The 16,888-nt window shown below is 47.9% G+C and overlaps 4 protein-coding genes across 4 annotated transcripts; all 4 read left to right on the top strand.

The window, feature by feature from the left end:
- The first annotated feature begins 258 nt into the window (after positions 1-258).
- On the top strand, positions 259-1,265 carry BDV59DRAFT_189821 (uncharacterized protein). Its single transcript, XM_073691668.1, has one exon. The coding sequence runs from the start codon at positions 517-519 to the stop codon at positions 1,033-1,035; it is 519 nt and encodes a 172-aa protein (XP_073542592.1). The 5' UTR covers positions 259-516; the 3' UTR covers positions 1,036-1,265.
- Positions 1,266-3,012: 1,747 nt separating this feature from the next.
- BDV59DRAFT_189820 (cytochrome P450) lies at positions 3,013-5,038 on the top strand. Its single transcript, XM_073691667.1, has one exon. The coding sequence runs from the start codon at positions 3,255-3,257 to the stop codon at positions 4,938-4,940; it is 1,686 nt and encodes a 561-aa protein (XP_073542591.1). The 5' UTR covers positions 3,013-3,254; the 3' UTR covers positions 4,941-5,038.
- Positions 5,039-5,773: 735 nt separating this feature from the next.
- Positions 5,774-7,370, top strand: BDV59DRAFT_196955 (major facilitator superfamily domain-containing protein; the record flags this gene model as incomplete). The annotated part of the gene is made up of 3 exons (XM_073692807.1): positions 5,774-6,058; positions 6,145-7,193; positions 7,364-7,370. 3 exons carry the CDS (start codon positions 5,774-5,776, stop codon positions 7,368-7,370), a joined length of 1,341 nt encoding a protein of 446 aa, XP_073542590.1.
- A 1,960-nt stretch (positions 7,371-9,330) lies between these two features.
- Positions 9,331-15,194, top strand: BDV59DRAFT_206608 (polyketide synthase dehydratase-domain-containing protein; the record flags this gene model as incomplete). Its single annotated transcript, XM_073694826.1, has 12 exons — positions 9,331-9,610; positions 9,669-9,979; positions 10,034-10,795; positions 10,855-12,825; positions 12,877-13,146; positions 13,226-13,300; positions 13,362-13,373; positions 13,427-13,705; positions 13,758-13,781; positions 14,034-14,234; positions 14,287-14,781; positions 14,880-15,194. The coding sequence occupies 12 exons, from the start codon at positions 9,331-9,333 to the stop codon at positions 15,192-15,194; spliced, it is 4,995 nt and encodes a 1,664-aa protein (XP_073542589.1).
- Positions 15,195-16,888: the final 1,694 nt, after the last annotated feature.

Raw genomic sequence — 16,888 nt, 5'->3', positions numbered from 1 at the left:
CGTACTTGATTAATGGAGCAGTAAGCTGATCCGACTATTTACAATATAGCCATTTTACTGTACTTTGAACAAGATAAATCCCATAATTAGTAAATGTAGCAGGTGGGTATCAAGGTTTTGACATATTCATTTGATTGAATTGTCTACCCATCGCATGCTTTACCCCCCTGCGCCACTTTTCCATGGCATATCCAGGAACAGCCCACTATTCACTATGGCATTGGTGTATACTACAATGGTTCTGGGTGGGCCGGGTATATTTTCTTTCTGCTCGGTGGCTGATTCACGGCTGTCGGCGGCGCGCTGAGGAAATGAGACAACTTATAAATCACAGAAGACACCCTCATTCAGAACTACCTGCGAACCCTGTCGTTTCCTCCAGAGCCTCATCATTCGTTTCAACTTTCATCTTGTGTCTCATTTATCCTGAGACAACGTCTCGTGCCATTCATTTCTCAATCAGACACGTTCTTTTGTTTTCATATACTGCAATTTTCATTCTCAATTACCGATACAATGCTGTTCTCTAAGCTTTTTGCCTTTACTGCCATTGTTGGCCTCGGTCATTCACTTCCGCATATAGAGCGTCAAGCCGCTAGCGGTGGTGTTCTCATCGTTAACAACATGGATATCCCTGTGTACGCGTGGTCTGTGTCTGATAGCGTCAGTCCTATGTATACACTCGCCCCTGGTGGGGGTTCGTACACAGAGCAGTGGCGCACAAACTCCAATGGTGGTGGGATCTCGATCAAGTTGGCCACCGAGCCTAGTCAAACGGACGTCCTTCAGTTTGAATACACCGAGGCCGGTGACACGATTTACTGGGATATGAGTGCAATCAATCTCGGCATTGACTCAGTGTTCACTGACTACGGGTTCTTTGTGGCTCCCAGCATAGCCGATTCTATCTGCCCCGAAGTCAACTGCCACGCTGGTGACAAGGCCTGTTCGGAGGCTTATCTCCAACCCAAGGATGACCATGCCACCCATGGATGCCCTATTGACACTTTTCTCACCCTGGACCTTGGAAACTAGAGTCTGCTGTCTACTGGCGCAGGATGACTGGAGTATTGGGTTAGGGCTCGCTTCAATTGACTCGGTGCTTGGGTATACCTGTTGGGAATCGCCTCTCATTTCCGGCTGAGTGTGATTTAACTGAGCTATTGAATTTATTACATGTTCTAAAATTATCGCTATGTATACGTTAAAAGCTACAGGAATGAATCCTATAAAGTCATTCCCAAACCCTCTTTACAATTGGAAACCACTGAAATCTCTGATAATGTTTTTAATATTATATTATCTTCTGCATAGAGGCAACCAATCACCCGGAGAAAAAAAATCATGCGCTATTTTCGTAATTTATTTTCAGTGGGTTAGAGATGGCGTTCTTCTAAAATAACGGAAATATGAGCCACTGGCAGGCTGAGCAAAGTTTGATGAGGACCAATTGTATGCTAATACAGGTTTTACATTCCATTATTTTGTTCTGAAATGATACCCGGTGCTAATTTATATTTAATCTATAGATCTGTTGAGAGAAAAGGGGATTATAGGGCGGAGATGGGGCATCCTCCAAAATCAGTACAGTAATAAGATATTTTATTCTTGCTTGTCACTGGCCACTACTTGTGTACCTTGATCGCTGTATCATTGTCATGGTCGGAATTTGGATATCTGAACCCTCGAAGCTCGAGTGAGAATTTACTCCTGCGTAAATCATGTATTAACCTGTAAATTTGCACCCTACCGCAAGTGGGATGTTTGGGCCCAGTTGAAAAGCACAGGCGGCTCGGATCGCTATCCAATTGTCTGAGTCCATCCCTCCCACAGTCTTGTTGCGGGTGGGTGGGGAAGGGCTATAAGCTGGCCCCATGCCTCCTGTACTCTGCAGCTATAAGTTATCGAACACCCAAGTAACGGTGACATAAAGCGGATCGAGGGAACATCAATGGCGTAACAGCGTTTGGCACCGCTAAATGTATTGGCAAAACGCAACGTGTAAGTTATATCGTCGACGTCCATGTAGGAAACGCAGGGATGGGGAGAGGGCTGATGATTTGCGTGTATTCCTGAAACCCATGGTTAGAATTAACAAAACTCTCGGCTCAGTCACGATAAGATCTACACTAGAGGGCGAAAATACACGACGGAGTTTCATACACTGCTCCTAGCCCGAAAACAGTAGTCAGCATTACCTCTTTATACAGAGCCATTTCAGAAATGGAAGCCAAAGTAGACATAGATTGAGGCAACGTTTCGCAATCTGGAGTCCCCTGGCCTTTACAATACTTATTTGTTAAATATGGCGCTATCATCATATAGAAAGATCCCGTACTGTACTTGGGCGTTTGTTGCCGTATGGCATATGGGTGTGTGTCAACCGGAAAGACCAGTAATTACTGCCAAGGCTCAACTAGCCATACAAAACCGCGGTGTGATCCAGCCTCCGCACCTCACAGATAGTCACACCGCCAGTCCAGATATCAGGTCGGAATAGAGGTTGGAATCCAGGGTATAAAAGAATGGCCATTTTAGTAGTAGATGGAGGGAGGACAAGTCCCTGCTACAGTCCAGAATATAGTGGAAATTACATAATATTACCGACAGCCGCATTTCCCACAGTGTGCATCCTTGATCAGTTTAGAGGCTGCAATATCGGCTTGCTCCTCTTTTGGGCCTACAACTCTCGACATGAATTATTAGTAATTGGCTTGGCCTTCCTGTTAGCCCAGGTATTATGCCGTACGGAAAGATGATGCTCGCCGAGCCAAGGATAACAATCGGCGGCCTGGAATACTATATAAAAACGGTCGTTGAACTAGACGCAAAACGGAATGGATGGGCGGGCCACGAGTTGCTGACCAGTGGGGATGTTTGATAAATCATCACCAGTCGTCGAGCGCCATTTCCGCCATTCCGCACTTGAGCTCAGCCACACCTTCGGATCGTTGCCTTCTAGGCTTCGTAGTTGGACGTTTGATGTTTTTTTCCGAGTTCCCCGGGCTGGAAGTCAACGAATCGTTTAGACTATTCCAGCAATTCGCGCATAACTCCATCCTTCGTTCCAAATTGTACGGTGTGCACATACCATTGGACCCACGGTGCTGAGGAACTCCTGAATTATGCGTGGACGTTGGAAATACCCTATTGACCACTTACGAATTAGTTGTACTCCATACGGGCCCCGTGCAAATGTTAATATGTTCCTTTCTCTCTAATTCCACCTTATCCAGAACGAGTCCTAGATCGCTATGGTTCCACCATTTGCGACTCCCGCGGGATTATTTCTATCCAGCCAAAACCTTCTAATGTCGCCGATAGTGATTGTTCTCGCGGTGGGCTTGCTCACATTTCTCTATTTGGGGGCTAGAAAAAAGACACCTGAGAGAGTTGCTGTCCAAGGGGACAAGCCTCTGCTCAAGCTCCCACTTATCGGCGACCTCCATAGCTCGCCTATTCACAAGCCACTTGCAAACTGGGATGCATGGGCCATAGAGAATGGCCCTATAACAATTTTCAGGATATTTGGGGTCGTGCCAATTGTCGTTCTCAACTCCTTTGAAGCCGTAACTGAATTGTTCAGTCGACGAAGCCAATGGTACAGCAACCGCCCAGCCTCCGTAACGATGGAATTGATCACAGGGGCTGAGCTAGGGCGATCTAGATTTACTTTGATGCATGACTACGATGATCACTTGAAGTTGCACCACCGTATTCTATCTCCCAGCCTTGGAGCTGTCGCTACACCGCAATACCAGCCTCTAATGGAGCTCGAAACAAAGCAACTGCTCTTTGATCTCACTAAGGCCTTGGAAGTGTGTCCAGATAGAGCCACTATTAGTACTGAGACCGTCTATAAGCTATTGGAACGTACGCAATCGAGCGTCATCCTGGGGCTACATTACAGCCTGCGAATCCCCTCTTTCGAGGACCCCATTTTGCACGAGATCATTGGTATCCAGACCCAGGTGACTCATCTTGCTGCCAATCCCAGCTTGCCGGATCTTGTCCCGGTATTGCGACATCTCCCGACTTGCCTGTCTCCCTGGAAGTGTGCTGCAAGTAAGCTCTTTGCGTCTCAAGTCGATCTGTACATGCGCCTATTTTGCCATGGGAGAGAATCATCAGGCTGGAATGCTACGAAGCAGGCCATTTCAACAGCAGGAAAATATGCCCCAGCTGGTTCACATGTTCCCGACCTTGACCTCGCGTTTACTCTAGCCACATCCATTCAAGGCGGGATGGAAACTACTCCGCGCCAGCTGCTATGGTTATTTATCGCCACCCTCCACCGCCCGTCCATAGTGAATCAGGCTCATGCCATACTCGATAAGGTTGTCGGTCGAGAGCGTCTCCCCCGCTTTTCGGACCGGTCTGAACTTGCTTTTATCGATGCTATTATGCACGAGTTATTCCGCTGGCGGCCCATCTCACCCGGCTCCATTCCGCGCCGGGCAGATCATAATGATGAATTCAAGGGGGTCAAAATAAGGAAGGGTGTGACCGTAATGGCTAACGCATGGGCTATTGGCCGAGACCAGAAGGTGTTCGATCCTGCACTTGGTGACCCTCACGACTTTATTCCGGAGAGGTGGCTGCGGCAGGATACTAATGGGGTAACCAAATTACGAACTGATCTTCCTTTACCTGTTTTCGGCCAAGGCCGGCGTATCTGCCAGGGTAAAAGAGTAGCTACAGATGGAACCTTCATACAGGTTGCCAGTTTGCTTTGGGCGTTTGATATTGAACTTGCTGACGACCAACCTGTGGACCCGTGGGAAATGACCGTGGTCGGCTTCATGACCATGCCGAGGGAGCGCAAATTCAACTTGAGACCAAGGGGTGATTGGGTATTGGAGATTATTAGGAGAGAGTGGAATGTAACAGAGAAGAGCATGGATAAGGTTATGGGGACAGTTAATGATGTGGAGAAATAGTGCTGGATTTAGATTTTCTCCTTCATGTTGCTACCATTTCTCATACTGCTGAACGTAATGGATGACAGTCTGTATATCATCCTGTACTTAATGCAAGGTCAATAGAGCTGTTCGAGTCACAACATACTTCACCACTTCATTAGGCGAGTCCGTGGAGAAAGTCTTGGAAGATGTTAAAGGCATCCATAGTTTGTCTTGGGTGAATATTTGTGCCTGAAGCAAGAAGTCTGGTTATCGCCACCACAATCAAAAATTGGTGCTATGATACTACTTTTCCACATTGGGAAGTCTCTGCCTCCCCATCTCTGTCTCTCACCGACACAGGAGTGATCGACTGATATCCGCATCAAATGAACAGTTACTCCTTATCACAGGTAGATGTGATATGGAATTCGATACGGGGTATATGGCGAAGAAAACGAGGACGAGTGATTTAATGATCGGCCCGAGGTTAGGAAGTGGAAAGCATCCTACTGGTGCAAATCGCCGGATATGGGGATTCCCTTGACTACGCAGTGCCTCCTCGAGCGGAAAATTCTCCGTACTCAGATGCTAGTCAGTCTCAGGACCCTTAGCTTAGCCGATCATATATGCACAAATGCAAGAAATTTCGATATCCCCAATTCATCACACTTTATCTGTGACTCATGAATTTCAATTGCTGTAGATTTGTACGTCGTTTCTATTAGAATCCGCTTTGTCGCCTACAGCCCCCCCCCTCCTCTTTTTTTTTTTTTTTCATTCGTCCTAACTGTACTGTCCCACGTGAACCGCATAAGTCTTTCATATCGCCAGGCCCGAGATTTGCTTTTCGGACCACGGATTCCGGCAAAATGGGTGAGTGTGAGAATTTAGAAAACGGGCAGTCCAATTCCCATGGAGATGAATTCAACCACTTTTCAAAGTACCGCAAAGTTATCATGGTCATTGTTATGTCCTGGAATGGGCTGCTATCCCCAATATCGAGCACATCCGTTCTCTCTGCGATTCCCAATGTCGCCGCAACATACGATACTTCTGGGTCAGTTATAGGTCTAAGCAACGCATTATACATGGTTTTTATGGCCCTGAGTCCTTGTTTCTGGGGCCCATGGTGCCAAGCTCTCGGTCGTCGTCGGGTATGCCCTCCCTTTGCCCATCGGTTTAGGCTGCCACAAAGTCTGTTCATAGACCCATATTAATATACGTCGTTTTATTTATACAGTCATGCCTCGCAAGCAGTGTAGTGTTTCTCGCCTCCTCTATAGGAACTGCCCTTAGCCCCAATCTTGCTTCTTTCATGATTTTCCGAATGCTGAGCGCCTTTTCTGGCACAGCCATTTTGGTCATTGGACCGGCGGTGATTAGAGACCTATATCGCCCTCTTGACCGTGCTACTGCCCTAGCATGGTTTTACACGGGAACACTGGTCGGGCCAACAATCGGTCCTCTCCTGGCTGGTGCAATCGTTACGTACACCACGTGGCGTGTGATTTTCTGGGTACAAACCGGCATATCTGCCATCTCATTACTTGCGACTTTCGTCCTTCTCGCAGAGACATTAAGCGTAGCAGCGCCTAGGCCACTCGCCAACCTTGGATTATCGAAAAAGGTAACTACATTCGTCATAATGACAAATCCATTACGGGTTATTCGACCTTTCAGATCCCCAAGCCTTGTGGTCACAGCTGTGGCTAGTGGATCTCTGGTCTGGAATCAGTATGGGCTTCTGACACCCATCCGGTACGTCTTAAATCCAAGATACCATCTCGAGTCACCGCTTCAATCCGGACTGTTATATTTAGCACCCGGAGTCGGATACATGTTGGGTACGCTCGGCGGGGGCCGCTGGGCAGACTACGTCGCTAGGAAATGGTATGAGAAACGAGATAAAGTATTTGTTGCTGAGGATCGATTATATGCTGCCGTGCCATTTCTAGCGTTCGTGCTTCCCGTTTGCATGTTCATTTATGGCTGGTCAGTTGATAGAGAATTTGGTGGGATCGCGCTGCCAATTGTTTTCATGTTCCTGCAAGGCATCGCGCAATTATTCTGCTATCCCTCCCTGAACACATATTGCCTTGATGTGAGGCCAGAGAAAAGTGCGGAACTCATTGCAGGAAACTTCTTTATTCGCTATATATTCGGTGCAGTTGCATCTGCGGCAGCAATTCCTGCGACTCAAGCCATTGGAGTAGGATACTTCAGTACGATTTCAGCTTTACTTCTAGCTTTGGGCGGAGTCGGTATACTTACAGCAGCTTATTGGGGACAGTCTTGGCGACGAATGATTATATCTTAAGGCGATCTTGCGATGGAAAAAATGGCTAGGCCAGCGTGCTCACTGTGGGAAAATTATGTGGTAGTCTATTGATCTATCATCATTAATTATGTTCCGCATCCAAATTTCTCGATCACCTTTCCTAAACTTAAACTAAAATTAGACTCTAGTATATTTACTATAATATATATATTTTATAGAAGTACGATTTATACAATTAGAATTTACTCTAAATTTAACTTCGTTGTATTATATAATTATTATAATACGGGTTATCTAATCTAATAATCCGTCGGGTATCCAACCTACTAGATATCCCATCTCAGGGAGGGAGAATATGACCAGAAGGTGAGAATGATAATTGATGATACTCTATACCTAACTAGAGCTCTCTACTATCTGTATTTGACAGTCTGGGTTCTTCAATCGTTAATGATGATTATTCTCCATTGTACAATTCCTATCAAGGTAGCAATCTCAGTTGGAAAAAGCGTTTAGTATGATCAAACGCCAATTATGATCCCTATGAGCTAAAATCGTGATAGAACCATGTTCACGGAGGACCTGTCGTCTGTGCCAATAAATGATCCTTGGTGTTGCAGTCTTTGCTATGAGCCTTCCAGAACAATGCTATTAACTGAGCAATAAAAGTCTCAGTGAGGGCAAATGTATGAACGAAGTTGCTCTTGCCATGAGAAGGAGTCGAAGGTTGCTCAAACATAGTCCGCACTCTTTCCAGGAGGTTAAGGTCTTCCACATAACTTGCCGAGACAGAAGGGTCTAAAAGACGAGAGAACAAGGAAAGAATCGGCGTAAAAATGGAATAAGCATAAATCCTGTAGTCCATGGACAGTTATTCTATACAAATCCCCCTTCAGGCACAGAATGGCCCAGCAGTTTAGAGAAGCTAGAACATACCAAAATGAGTTTGGTCGAAAGACATGTTGCGCAGCGACTATGTAGTCCAACATCGATCGCGAGGCTTGGTAAAAGAGATCTGTACTAGAGCTCAACTTTGCTACTGAGATGGCAGAATCCAAGGGTACATTTAGACTGGCTTTGTGAATCTTTGCCATGCATTGATAGTACTCCAAGTGGAGGTTCACCCCACGTGCACTGAGTTGTTCTTCGAGATCGCCCGTAGCAGCTTTCAACGACCAAACGTCTGGGTGATATATACGGGGCAAATTCAACTTCCATTCGTCGAGTTCCTCATCCAAATTTCGAATATAGAGAAGGCGTTTCGCAGGTGGGGAAGTATGTGCTTGTTTGGAGTATAGTAGGCGGTATATCTTGGACTTCAGAAGTGCAAGCCTGAGGTCAGAAGGAAAGAGCAGCACACTGTATGACTCACTCGGCTTCTGGACAAACTGAAGGTTGGATGATTGGGGGACGTATATGTTAGGGAGTCTCAGGTCGCATTCGTCGTCGTCGATCAAGGGTGGGTTACATGAGCGTAATGAAAATTCCTTGTCCAGACTATAAGCGAACCAGAATAAGTTTCGAAGGTGAGCCCTACTGGAACTACTGGAACTCCTTTGGTCTGAGTGATGGGGTTCACAGAGATTCTCTGGTGCATCTCGGCAGGGGAGAGGATCCTCTTTCGATAGTTTATGGCCTCCGAGGTGGAAAATGATACGAACTGCTAGAGACAAAAACGACTCTGCACATTGGGGGTTTCCAGAAGCTGCCGTCAATAGACACTAATTCCGTCAGTAACTGGACAAAAGTTATCAGATGTATCGATGTGACCATACCAGGTAAGCAAGGTCTCCAACCCACTGACACAGGGCGTCTCGGATAACAAAAAAGGCATCAATGCAATCGCCCGGCGAGCACATTGCCGACTGTTAATTTCGAATTCAAGTCCACAATTTATTGCGAAATCAGAGACGAAGGCAACAAATGCCAAGACCGAGGTCCTTGCTGCTGTCGGGAGCTCTCTTGATGATTCCGCATATATGCAAGAGATGAGTACTCGAAAGGAGCTGACATCCACCAAAGGGAATATTTGGGAAATTCCGCTATTTGCATAAAACGTTAGGCAAGTCTCTGCGTCTATTCTGTTAGGGAAAGCCGACAATATTGAATGACACTCCCGGGTTCCCTGATCTTTACCAGTTGGATCCAATGAATAGCGGATGGCATAGCGCGAAGCCAGCTGCTCGCTATCATATTCAAACCCACAGGTCGTGCCTGTACGGCGACCTAGCCAAGTATGGCAGCCATTGGTCTGGGTTCCAAAGATGTTGCGTCATATCTAGTTCATGGTGTCGTCGCCAGAACAGTCCCAACAGCACCACCATTTCTGGCGACCTCGATCAGCTGCGCACCGTGATCGAAACTATCAAGTCCAGCAATCCCGATGTCTTGGCTCGGGAGCTCAAAGTTGATATGGCCTATCATTCGAGTAAGTGATTTTTTGCCTGTTTCCTGTCGTTGTATGGCTATGCTAACGAACCCTTTAGGTCATATGAAAGGCTTGGCTTCGAAGTACATGACACTGATGGACGAGGAACTTACCTCCCAGGGTCTGACACGGTCTGAGCCTCGTGTTCCACTCTATTCCAGTGTTTTTGATGAAGTCATTCAAGTATCAATGGGCCTTGATGCACAGTACTGGGCATCCAACCTCACCTCACCCGTTTTTTTCCACCCGGCTGTAGCAAGACGCTTGCGTGATCAACCGCAAAACATCTTCCTTGAGGTTGGACCTCATGCCACTCTTGCTGGTCCTCTGCGCCAGATCTGTGCGGAAACAAGGGTGTCTTCTACACATGTGCCCACGATGGTCCGTTCAAAGAATTGTGTCGACAGTCTTCTGTCCGCCTAGGGCCAACTGTATCAAAACGGCGTTCGCGCCAACTTCATGGATCTGATCCCCCGAGGCAAGGTGGTATCTGATCTCCCGGCTTACGCCTGGGACCATAGTGCCCAGTTCTGGACCGAAAGTCGCATTTCCCGCGACTGGCGATTCCGCCCACACGGTCACCACGCGATTCTCGGCCAACGTATCCCAGAAACATCAGGACTCACCCCAACTTGGAGAGTTGTATTGGATCTTGAGGATGAACCGTGGCTCTATGACCACAAGGTTCGGGATGATATTGTGTTCCCATTCGCTGGCTACGTGTCTATGGCCGGAGAGGCGGTGCGTCAGATTACCGGTGTCGAGTCTGCATACAGCGTTCGCCATGTTGTTGCTCACACAGCGCTGGTTCTGTCCGAGTCGAAGCCCGTGGAAGTGGTCACTACTCTGCGTCAGCACAAGCTGACGGACTCCAACGAGTCCGACTCGTACGAATTCGTTATTTCTTCCTACTCGGGGTCGACATGGATCAAGCACTGCGAGGGCCGCGTAAAGCCCAAGACGAAATCCATTCCCGCGCCTCCGAAGTGGGAGGAGCTTCCTCGCAAAACATCTGTGTCACGGTGGTACGATGCCCTGGCGCGAGTTGGCTTAGTGTACGGCCCTGAATTCCAAGGAATCATCGACGTGTCGGCGTCTGCCGTCGAGCCACTTGCGGCTGGTATAATCACCAACCCGGACTTGCACCAGATGGGCCATTCCTTTTTCACCCGGCTGCCATTGATAGTGCGCTCCAGCTCGTGATTGCTGCCATGACGCGGCTGGCAGCTCGGAACTTCGTCTAGCTGGCTGTCCCAACCCTCATGGAAGAGGTAGATATTTCGCGTAGCGCGGGCCGTATGGAAGCCCGCGCTTGGACCTCGAAAGACGGAAAAGAGATGGGCCTCGATGTTCTGGGTGATGGTGAGATTGTTATGCGTCTTCGTGGAGCGCGATTGACGCCCTTGGAAGACGTTCAAGCCTCGTACGTTCAAGCCTCGTCTAATACGGATCGCCACGCCGGTGCTCGTCTGGAATGGTTTCCTGACTTTGATTTCATGGACGTCCACCCACTTTTTGTTCCCCCTGCTGCCAAAATTGACGGCAAACGGGTGTTGGAAGAGCTGGCACTTCTCTGTCTGCTGGACTCCGCAGACCGGGTACAAAACCTCCAAACTGAGATCCCACACTTCGCGAAGTTTCGCGAGTGGCTCAACCGCGAGAAGTACCATTCTGCTACAGGGCAACATGCCGTTATCCAGGACTCGATCCGCTACACGGAACTATCGCATGAGCAGCGGTGGGACCAGATCCGTGATCGCATGGCCACCCTTTCTACTATGCCTTCCGTTAGCGAAGTCGCCAAGGGGCTTTTACGCATTTGTGAGAACACCGAAAAGCTGTTTGCAGGAGAGGTTGAGACCATCGAGATCTTAACTGAGGATAATGTTCTCACTGAGATCTACAATGCTGTCTCCTATGGTTTTGGCTCCTTCGTGCGCATGTTGGCCATCAGCAAACCCACCCTCCGAGTTCTGGAAGTCGGCGCAGGAACTGGTGGCACGACTGAGCTTATACTTCGTGACCTGGAATCGCTTGGTGGAAACCCTTGCTACTCCGTTTACACCTTCACCGATATCTCTGCTGGATTCTTCCCACAAGCTCGGGAAAGATTTGCATACGCCCCAAACATGGAGTACAAGTCTTTTGATATTTCAGCCAATCCCTTTGACCAGGGCTTCGAGCCTGAGACGTACGATTTGATCTTGGCCAACAACGTCGTACATGCAACCCCCAGTTTGAACGCAACTTTGCTGAACCTGCAGCCTCTCCTACGTCCTGGTGGGCACTTGGTGTTGTCAGAAGTGTGCGCTGTTGCACGGGCACCTGGATACATCTTCGGGAACTTCTCCGGGTGGTGGCTCGGAGAGCCAGACAACCGCAAGTGGGAACCTTACGTACAGCCCGATCGCTGGGACATTGAGTTGAAAGCGGCCGGTTTCACAGGAACAGACACCGTGGTTTACGATGCGGAGGCCCCGTACCAGTATTGCGCTGTCATCGTCTCCCAGAGAGTACAGCTGTCCGTTGACCGTGGCTCGGCTATCACACTTCTCTGCAGTGAGCCTGAGAAGGGCGTTAGCCAAAAACTGCTAGCTGACCTCCAAAAGGCGGGTTTCGTCGTGTCTGTGTCCCGTATTGGTGAACCCATTTGCCAGGATCAAGACATTCTCAGCACTCTTGATCTCGAGTCTCAATTCTTCGACAATATCTCTGAAACTAACCTAGGCGCATTCCAAAGCCTTTTGCGGAGCATCAGACCGCAGAAGCAAAAGCTTCTGTGGCTTATGCCTCATTCCCAGCTTCGTTGTGATGATCCCCGTTCGGCACAGACTATAGGTACTTTCCGTGTCGCTCGAGCTGAGCTCGCGGCCTCGTTGAGCACACTTGAGATCCATCCTTCAGAACCGGAATTTTCGGACCTGGCTATCAAGGTGTTCAATAAGGTTCGCTCGCATGATGATGTGGAGAATCTCCTCCCAGATCGCGAGTTTGCCGTCGAGAATGGTGTCATTAAGATTGGTCGTTATCAACCGTTCTCTCTCGAACAGGAAGTAGTTCGGAGAAGCAAGGCCGACACAGGCCTAGCCAAGCGACTTGAGATAGGAAAGCCCGGTCTCTTGGAGACTCTCCAGTGGGTCGAGGGTGCTTTGCCTAAGCAGTTGGGAGACCATGAAGTTGAGGTTCATACTAGAGCTGTCGGCATGAACTTCCGAGTAAGTTGATTTTTTACGGTCCTTTATGATTATGTCGACTAACAACCATAGAATATCATGGTTGCAATGGGGGTTCTCTCATTTGGGCCCAAGAGTGTACCACTGGGAGTCGAATTGTCTGGAGTCGTGAGCCGTGCCGGCTCCAAGGTTACCAACGTTACCGTCGGTGATCGGGTCTGCGCTATCGCAGTGGAAGGGTGCTTCTCCACACACGCTCTTCTGGTGGACTTATTGGTACATAAGATCCCGGATCAACTGAGCTTTGAAGAGGCTGCCACTATGGTTGCCTGTTATACCACCGTATTCCAGGCTTTGATGGACGTTGGTCGCCTCGAGAAAGGGCAGGCATGTATCAAATTTCGCTCTCTTCCACGACTCCTAGCTAATATTTTTCCTACAGAGCGTTCTGATTCATTCTGCCGCTGGTGGTATTGGTCATTGTGCAATCCGACTCTGCCAACTCGTCGGAGCAGAGGTGAGTGCCTCCTAGTGGTTCTGGAGACGCTGTTTTGATCTAACTTTACGCCACACTGCAGAGTTTTGTCACTGTTGGAAGCGAAGAGAAAGTACAGTATTTGACACAGCACTTCAATATTCCCAGAAGCCGGATTTTTTCCACTCGCGTGATGACACATTCTTACCCGGGGTCATGAGCGAGACTGGAGGCTGGGGAGTGGATATTGTTCTGAATTCGCTCTCGGGCGAACTGCTTCACGCTTCCTGGAAGTGTGTTGCTGAATTTGACAAGCTGATTGAACTTGGTAAAAGAGATCTTGTTGGCTTCGGTCAGCTCAATATGGAGCCTTTCCTTGGCCAACAGGTCGTACTGCTGCGTGGATCTCGCCCATGCTATGAGAGAGCGTCCCGCATCAGTCGGAAAGTAAGCTTTCCTATTTCCGTCCCTTCGGTCATGGCTAACTGGTGACCCTTAGGGTGATGGAGCGGTGGATTTGGATGTACGCCCAAGGTCTCCTCACACCAATCTCTCCCATGACCGTCTTCAACGCCAGCGAAATTGAGGCCGGCTTCCGTCATCTTCAAAACAGCGACCACATTGGCAAAGCTGTGGTTACTATCCCAGCATTACATCCGAGATTCACTCGGTTTCAGGCCCGCAAGAATGCCAGCTTGATTCTGAGGCTTGCTACCTGCTCACTGGTGGAACAGGTGGATTGGGTATATCCATCGCGACGTGGATGGTGGAACAGGGTGCCCGCGAGCTTGTCTTCCTGTCGCGGAGTGCAGGGAAGTCAGAGAGCGACCAGGCATCCTTCGCTGAGTTGAATACCATGGGATGCAAGGTGACTGGTGTTGCTGGCCGTGCGGAAGTATCAGAAGACATTGAGCGGGCCATCAGCAGCGCCGGCAAGCCTATCAAGGGTGTTGTTCATCTTGCAATGGTTCTTCGGGTATGTTTCCCTTCTCAATGGATTGCATAGCTTGGAACTAACCAGAAACAAGGACGGTCCTCTTGTCGACCTGACTTATGAAGAATGGAACGACGCTGTTGCACCCAAGGTACAAGGCGCTTGGAACCTCCACCACGCCTTCAAGAATCGGACAGCACTTGACTTCTTCGTCATGACAAGTTCGCTGGTCACCCTCGTTGACCAGCCTGGGCAAGGCAATTATGCCGCCGCGAACACTTTCTTGGAGTCCTTCACGCAGTACCGGCATAAGCAAGGCCTCCCGGCATCTGTTCTGGGGATCTGCCCCATCGATGACATCGGATTCGTCGCTGAGATCCCAGCCCTCCGTAAGAAGCTCAAGGCGCAGGGTCTCTTTTTCCTTCCCGAGCGGGAGTTGTTGGATTACATGCATCTGGCTATCCTGAACTCGCACCCGCCTGCAGCTTCACAGGAGACCGCCGCAGATCCAACACAATCATGGGCTAGCTCAGGATATATCATCATGGGTCTCCGGGCGGAAACACACCTTGAGGACCCCAACTGTCAGGTCAGCTGGCGCTGCGATCGCCGTATGGGAATGTACCACAACATTCCGAAAGAAAGCAGCGGCGGCGAGTCCTCCGGATCTAGTCTAACGCACTGAAGTTATTCCTTGGTCGTGCGGTGGACGAGCCAGCTCTGCTACTTGAAAAGGCCAATACAGATTATCTGGCCGAGGAGATCGGACGGCGTATCTTCCGGTTTATGATGAAGCCTGAGGAGGACCTTGAGCTCGGACTGAGTCTGCCGCAGATTGGCATGGACAGTCTCATGGCCATTGAACTCTGGCGGTGGTGGGAGCAGGCATTCGGTTTGGATATCAGTGTGCTGGAGATCATGGGAGCCGGTACGTTGGAGGAGCTGGGCAAGGTCGCGGGACAGGCGTTACATGCAAAGTACAAAGGAGTGGAAAAGAAGTGACTGTCCAGTAGCATTATCTAGATCGTGGTGTTTGTCAATGCTAAAGTTTCTGATATGGTTCGTTTCCTGGAAGTGGGACGGTACGTCTAGTAAGGAAATCACGACATCGACACCACCCCAAAACAGAGTCCTTTCGTATTATAATTTATACTAGTTAATAGAGAGTTCCACGACGAACACAGTGGTATAATTTTTATTTTCTTGAGTAGTCGCTGTGCGAAGTTATTAATATCCAAAGATAATAGTCTTAACTACTAAATCGGGTTAGCGTATAGTGGGCAAAGGGGAGGATAGGTCAGGTTAAGGACTTCATAACCTAACCGCCGGTTAATACATATAAGAGAGGCGTCGCTAGACCTCCCCCCAGCTGCCCAACTACTCATATTACGTCCGTCACTTGACTCACTTCCCAAACCGTCTACTATCTCCCTATCTATACAAACCGTCACCTCTCCTATAGAGCCTATTATATCCTATTAATAGAAGTGATGGGCGCTTACTATCTTCTATTATTTCTTAGTCTTAGTATTTCTTACCTATCCTATCTCTCTATATTGAATAAAATATTTATCTACTCTACTTAGGGTTGTGATGGCACTTTCCACAGTGGAGTTTGCCTTAGGCGTTTGCCGTTGGCGATCGCCTTTGGAACTTCCCACTGATCAAGATGACTCATCTAGAGCTCTATAAAAGGGCTTCAGTTGTGGAAAGGCCTTTCTCTGAGTCTTCCTTTCCTTTCTCTCTCTATAGTCAGATTTTTTCGTCAAGGTACTAGAATCGATTATTTCTATTATCCTTCTAAATAGACCGTAATATTATATCTAACTATCCCTTTTTATTTTTACCTCTACTTTATTGCAAGGTAAGTTAGTACTTGGTTAGATAGGAAGAAAAATATATATATTCGCATTGTATGTCTCTATGTGAGATTATATATATATCATCTTCTAGGTAAGAAAGAATATACCTCAACACCCCATATAATTAGCAGCATTATAGTCGTAGTGCTATGGATAAATAAATAAATGGATGGATGGATGGACGGATAGATAGATGGTTGGGAGATTAGACGGGGATGGATGGGGATAACGTCGCGGGAGTGGGGGTAAATTAGTAGAAGAGAAGAGGAAGAGAGACCGGCATATAAGAACTAACCAGATAGATACATAAAGATAGATAAAGATTAAAATAAAGAAGAGAAGAATAAAGAAAGAGAATTAATAATCTAATTAATTACTATCTATAGTAAGACCGACTACTACTTATAGTACAACTAACTACTGTCCATAGTATAACTGATCACTAACGTAATCAACCACCGAACCGCGGATTTTCAACCAGATTCTCTTCTCTTCGTTCAACGCGTCTTTTTCTCGCCACCATAATCTAGTATGCCTCTTTCTAAAGAATCAAGGATTCAGATGGCTATTTCGGCCTACCAGGGAGGTCAAATTAAGTCAATATTACGCGCTGCGCAGGTCTTTACAGTCCCTGAAAATACTCTACGCGATCGGCTTAATGGCTCAAAATCACGATCGGAAAGACGCGCTAATGGCCATAAACTTACTGAATTCGAAGAAGAATTACTACTTAAGCGATTATTAGACGCAGATATACGAGGATTTCCTATTTGACCAGAATTTCTACGTGGAATGGCCCAAATATTATTTTGCAATCGTCTACAAGATCCTACT

Source organism: Aspergillus ambiguus (genome assembly GCF_047715705.1).
Source record: "Aspergillus ambiguus strain CBS 117.58 unplaced genomic scaffold BDV59scaffold_78, whole genome shotgun sequence".
NCBI classification, from domain to species: domain Eukaryota; kingdom Fungi; phylum Ascomycota; class Eurotiomycetes; order Eurotiales; family Aspergillaceae; genus Aspergillus; species Aspergillus ambiguus.
This window is presented reverse-complemented; position numbering and strand designations above follow the sequence as displayed.

What these genes read in the sequence shown, in the direction of transcription:
- BDV59DRAFT_189821 (XM_073691668.1), top strand. Translation starts at nt 517, where the DNA reads ATGCTGTTCTCTAAGCTTTTTGCCTTTACTGCCATTGTTGGCCTCGGT.
- BDV59DRAFT_189820 (XM_073691667.1), top strand. Translation starts at nt 3,255, where the DNA reads ATGGTTCCACCATTTGCGACTCCCGCGGGATTATTTCTATCCAGCCAA.